This window comes from Austrofundulus limnaeus, unplaced genomic scaffold (assembly GCF_001266775.1).
Source record: "Austrofundulus limnaeus strain Quisiro unplaced genomic scaffold, Austrofundulus_limnaeus-1.0 Scaffold444, whole genome shotgun sequence".
NCBI lineage: Eukaryota > Metazoa > Chordata > Actinopteri > Cyprinodontiformes > Rivulidae > Austrofundulus > Austrofundulus limnaeus.
The window spans coordinates 86,068-92,259 of record NW_013952846.1 but is presented as its reverse complement, the minus strand read 5'-3'; the positions used below and the strand labels follow the sequence as shown (position 1 = coordinate 92,259).

The 6,192-nt window shown below is 38.5% G+C and overlaps 1 protein-coding gene across 1 annotated transcript in view; it reads left to right on the top strand.

The window, feature by feature from the left end:
• pdxdc1 (pyridoxal-dependent decarboxylase domain containing 1) overlaps window positions 1–6,192 on the top strand; it is a 55,715-nt gene that overhangs the window by 14,757 nt on the left and 34,766 nt on the right. The window contains exon 5 of the mRNA XM_014024884.1: window positions 4,204–4,353. Coding sequence (XP_013880338.1) covers window positions 4,204–4,353 — 150 coding nt within the window. The remainder of the gene's footprint in view (window positions 1–4,203; window positions 4,354–6,192) is intronic.

Below are 6,192 nucleotides of genomic sequence, written 5' to 3'. Positions count from 1 at the left end.
GCAGGACTTCCTTGTTTTCTTCTGGGTCTGTGGCTCAGTCCCGCCCCCGTCCTTTCTGTCCAATGGGAGCAATGATCGTCAGCCTCGTGGCTTTGTTTACAAGTTATAGTTCGTTTGCAAAAAAGCACAATGTGAAAGCAAACCGCACCAAATGAGAAAAAAAGTCAATTTTTGGTCTGGACCAAACAATTGGACCAAAGGACGTTCCTGGTCTGAATACACCCTAACAGACATTTAAACATGAAATGTTCAGTTTGAGATGACATATGCCCATGGGTCAGCCCGTTGGACACTTAAAGTTTACGTAATGTATGCAGAGTAAAAAAACATAAAATAAAAAAACTGATTTGGCGTGATGTCCCGAGACATTTGCCAGCTGATAGAAGGTGTCATAAAACAGAACAGAGTGATAATAAATGCTCTGACACCCCTCTAAATAAATGTGTTAAATGAGTTAAGGAAATAATGACCACCAAGCGACAACCCGAGGTTCTCCCCTGAAAACCAGACCAAAAATTTTGTGCAACCCTGCTTATAGTAGTTCATACTGTATGAACACTGTTTCATAAAAACTTTCACCACTGTCCATTTTTTTATTACATAGTTTTTAATTATTATATTTTCCATAGAATTCAGGTATTAATTTTAGCAATAATAGTGGCATCAGAATTGAGAGGGAACACTTCCAGTGCAGCCTGGGTTAAATTCTGGTGGAGGGGGAGTAACCAATAAGCACCTGGTGGTCTAACCTTGCTCTTGAAGCTCAGCTGGGCTAAACCTATAAAAGAGACAGGATGCCAMCCCCCACAGGTGCTCACCTAAGTTCTGACTGCATAACTGAGCTCTATGGACATGGAAAGTCACCTCACTGACTGGATTAGAAGTTGGTGCTTGTGTTTTGAGGTCGAGCGATACCAGCTAGATGTTAGCTGGGCTCACTTCTACATTCTGCTGGGCTATGAACCCACCTCATTGAGAGGGGCTGACGTTTTCCTACTTTAGAGTTGCCAAGGGAGAGAGGCTATCACCTCTCCATGAAGAAGGATTTTTGTTTGGCCTTTAAAGGGTAAAATCAACTTTTTTGAGTTTTATATCATGTTATAATGTTATACTCTCATAAAAAAACATGCCCAAAGCCTTGCTTTGACTCATTYATGCATGTTTGAGAAATCCTGCAGCATTTTTAAGGAAGCCATGCAGAGGAGTGGGGACCAGAAACGCCTTTTGGGGACCAGAAACGCCTCTGGGACGTGTCTTTAAGCCGAACTTCCGCATCACAGAGCACACCTCCCCTCCCCCACCCCTCACCCCCGCCCATGACTCCTGCAGGCTCTCGGCAGTAACAGAGCAAAAGTGAAAGTGAAACTTAAGCTGTCTGCTGAGATCCACTACTTCTCACTCAGTGAAGCTCTTTTCAGATTCAAGATACCTTTGAGAAAATGTATTTTCAGATGCCAAGTAAACTGCATCATAGCGCACGCGTGAAACAACCCTCCCCTGCACGCACGCACGCGAGAGTCCGTCCCCCCCACCCCCGACCGACGGGTGACGGTGACGGGACAGAAGCAGGAGGAGGAGGAGGTTCTTAAAGAGACAGAGGCTAATTTCAAGGCGTTTTAGAAGAGGAAGTGATGAGAAGATAAGTTTATTTTCTATTTAAACATAAAACAGCATTTTAATAACAACTAAAGTTGACATAGATACTTTATCATAGTATAGTATTTAAATATATGCCTGAGAAACACATAATATTGGCCCTTTTAAGATGGTTCTGGCAAGCAGTTTAGTGACTAAGAAAGTGAAAGCAATCCACTTCCAAGGCTGCGCTTGGTTTTGGTGGGGGCATTGCTGGGGAGATGAGTCCATTATTATTGCACAGTTCACTGAGGTAGTTAAAGAGTTCCTCTGTGGTGGTGTGCCAGGGGTGACCGAGGTTCACCCTAAAATGCTAAAGGTGTGGGGGCTGTCGTGCTTGACAGTCATGGTTGACGTATCTCCTCAGTTTTGCATGGAGGAGTCAGACAATGCCTGCATAGTGGCAGAATGGGATGGTGGTAGTTTCCATCGTTAAAATGAAGGACTGGATATGGAGGACCAAACCTATCATTATTGGAAATAATTGGAAATAAATGTATAAATATATAACTGGCGTATTAAAATAAATTATAGGGTCAAAAAGAAGTTTGACAAATAAATTACTGTGCCATTAAATCAATTACATCAATTATTTAGATATAAATGTGTATTTACATTTTAATTTTGAAGGATTATATTTTCTCTATGTGCTTTATCGCATATTTTTTGTTTGTTTATTCATTACAAGTACATTTGTTGTAATTTGACTTTTCCAAGCCATTATTTTCTTCTTTCACATTTATCACCAATCACATATATTTAAAACATGCTTTTTCACCTAATAATATTTTATTTCTCAAATTATTTTATCGTTCTTTTTTTTCTTAAACACTGATATATTTTCTTCTATTATATACCTTTGTTGTATATTTTTACCAAACACATTTCCCTGAGCCCATTTATTTTCATCTCTTTTTTTTACATTTCTTGCTGGCTGTATTGTCTTTTCCAGCTCCACATGCAGCAGGGAATGTAAAAACAGAGGAGGCGGTCTTAAGAAAAGTGTCACCGCCCCAGCTTCTCGCCTATTGGCCGAGGTCTAGTTTAAAGGAATTTCTAGACCTCGGCCAATAGGCGAGAAGCTTCTCGCCTATTGGCCGAGGTCTAGTTTAAAGGAATTTCTAGACCTCGGCCAATAGGCGAGAAGCTGGGGCGGTGACACTTTTCTTAAGACCGCCTCCTCTGTTTTTACATTCCCTGCTGCATGTGGAGCTGGAAAAGACAATACAGCCAGCAAGAAATGTAAAAAAAAGAGATGAAAATAAATGGGCTCAGGGAAATGTGTTTGGTAAAAATATACAACAAAGGTATATAATAGAAGAAAATATATCAGTGTTTAAGAAAAAAAAGAACGATAAAATAATTTGAGAAATAAAATATTATTAGGTGAAAAAGCATGTTTTAAATATATGTGATTGGTGATAAATGTGAAAGAAGAAAATAATGGCTTGGAAAAGTCAAATTACAACAAATGTACTTGTAATGAATAAACATAAACAAAAAAATATGCGATAAAGCACATAGAGAAAATATAATCCTTCAAAATTAAAATGTAAATACACATTTATATCTAAATAATTGATGTAATTGATTTAATGGCACARTAATTTATTTGTCAAACTTCTTTTTGACCCTATAATTTATTTTAATATGCCAGTTATATATTTATACATTTATTTCCAATAATGATAGGTTTGGTCCTCCATAACTGGAGAGTGTGTTCCAGCTAATGAGGATTTACATACCTTAGCCTCCCTGGGAAATTTAACTTCAAGGTGTTATTAGGATGCCCCAACTGAAAAAAATCCAGGAAAAAAAAAATAAAATAAAGGATTCCCCAACCGATTGTCAAACATTAGATTTAGGAGTAACAGTGCAGTTTTCATACTGCTTGTAGAACAACTAACCACCCTTGTAGTGTTACTAAAGGGGTTGAGGGAGTTTAACTCTTCAGTGTGTGTTGTGGGCCTGGAGAAGGTTAGGAGCTGTGTTCTCTTTCCTTTGCAGAAAGCTAAGCTCATACTTGGTGCAGGTGGGACTACCGGGCTGCCTTCTCTGATCCCTGTTTGTGGTGTTCATAAACAGCATCTCAAGACAYAGTTGGGGAGTGGATGGTGTCTGGTTTAGGAACCTCAGGGTCTTGTCTTTTTTCACAAGTTATGATTCTGTTAATGTCTTAAGGCTATGACCACTGAATGGGATGAGAATCAGCTTCTCTAAGTCCAAGGCCATGGTTCTCAACCAGAAATATGCCTCAGACAAGTTCATGTATCTGAGAGTCTTGTTCACGGCTGAAGGTAGTATGGAGAGGAAGGTGGGTCAACAGATTGGGGCCTCTTCTGCAGTAGTAAGAGCTTTGTTTCAGTCAGTCGTGGCGAAGAAAGAGTTGAGTCAAAAGGCAAAACTCAACATCTGTCTATGTTCCATTCCWATGTCTTTCATGTCTTATGGTCATGAGGTATGGATCATGCCAGAAAGAACAAGACTCTGTATTATACACTGAAAGAGTGGAAGTACACATCACTCGGTATGCAGTTTATTTAAATGTCACTGCCACTGTGTTTCCAGTAGGATGCAGAATGTTGGTGAACAGGGTCACATGGCGTTGCTGGGTCACAGCCTGGCAGCTTACATCTCCGTGTTGGACAGAGAGCGGCTCAGGAAACTGACAACTCGGATTCTTTCTGACACCACGCTGTGGCTCTGCAAGATCTTCAGGTAAAAAGATACAATTTATACTCGCATACGAGGCGCTTTCAAAATCACTAATGCACACCGAATATTTAAATCCTACAAGAGTCAGCTTATGGTGCATTAACTTAAAAAAAMCCCATGGGTGGTCCCCAAAGGTGTCTGTTAGTACTTTGTCACATTATTCTAATAAGTTTGGGATGCTACCCCCGCCCARTTCTTCCATGTTAATAAAGTGCAATTTTCTTTAAACTTTTTTAGATGCCTGTTTCAAAGTACACAATTTAAATAAACTCAACATGAACTCATAAATGATTAAACAATGTTCAGATAAGAAGGTTGTGAGTAAAACGTTGTGAGGTTTTGGTGGTGATTAATTTCTCCCAAAGGGCCAGCTTAGTTTGAACCGTGGATCATTTAAAAACAGCATTTTGTTTCCTCGGGTTATCACTGTCTACAATTATTTGTTTGATTTGACACATTTAAGTGATTAAATAGGCAAAAACAGGGGAAAAATCAAGCTATTGTCCCTCGGGCCCTATACTTATTTGAAGCAAAAGGGGTATCATATTGAAGGTACAGTGCATTCAAAATGTGTACATGTCCTTGTAAAAATAGAGGCCTCATGTATCGGAGTCTGCAGCYTTCATACTGAAAGTTGGTGTGGGAACAAAATGTGTGCATAAAAGTATTTAAATTTATCCCAGCTTTCCTACAAATCCAATAAACGTGGAACTGAGCACACATTTAACTCCTTCACTGGCACACTTCCATTTAAATATGCAAACACAGTATGGACTGCATGTTTGACTCTCTGCATGATATAAAAAGATGTCACAATGCAGGAAAATGAGGAACTTAATGGAATGAGTCAGACACTCTCAAATAAGGTAGTGGGGCATACAAGTATATCTGACTAACAGCTTTTTAGCATTTGTGCCATATGCAAAGAGAAGTGACGCTGTGTGTGTCATCATTGTTTGTATACAGTGATGAAATTCCCTCTAACGATGGGACCACATCAGTGCCCTGGGCACTTTAAACCAGCTATTAATCCAGGCATCATCATGTGTGAGTGTGTCTGTGCGATCCCTGAAAAACTCATCAATTGACGATGTCAAAGCTGCCATTGTCCCTCATATATGCACAACTTTATGCAGCTCTTTATTGGCACGTGTCATTATCTACACTTTGTTGTCCTTAAAAAGCACCTGTGACTTGTTCTAAATTAATAAGTCGATTTGACACCATTTTTTCTTAATGAGAATAAAAATGACCTCAAATGATTCGTGTGCATTTTATGTCTCATTGGTCTGTTTGCCTCACAATCATGCAGTCACCAATACATGTTTAARTCGACACTTGACACAGTTCCACCCATCTGCTAATGGCAGAACTATTGTTTTGCAGAGCAGTTTAGCATTTGCATTAATTTTATGATGTGTTAATGGACATTACTTCCACTGTATATATGTGACCCATCACATCGAAACAAGCATGAAGTCCAAAACTGGAATGTGGAAAAATGGGCAGATATAGGGTTTTGATTTAAACGTGTGCAAAAATTGCATTTCATTCAACTATAATGAATTAATGATTTATCAATGTATCATTTGAATGAACTGTCTGAAATATAATCCTAAAAATCTTTTTTGAAGCATTTTTTTTTTTAGCAGTAGCAACAAAAAACTTGATAAGTTTTTGTTTCTTTCCAACTGGGAAATCTTAATATACAAATACTATTTAAGGTTTCTTCTAATGTATTGACATCAAAAATTACTCAATAAATTTACATAAAATTAGGATTCAGAACAAACTAATGTGTTATCGTAACAAACAAGACAAATAAAGTCATATCTCTAGATC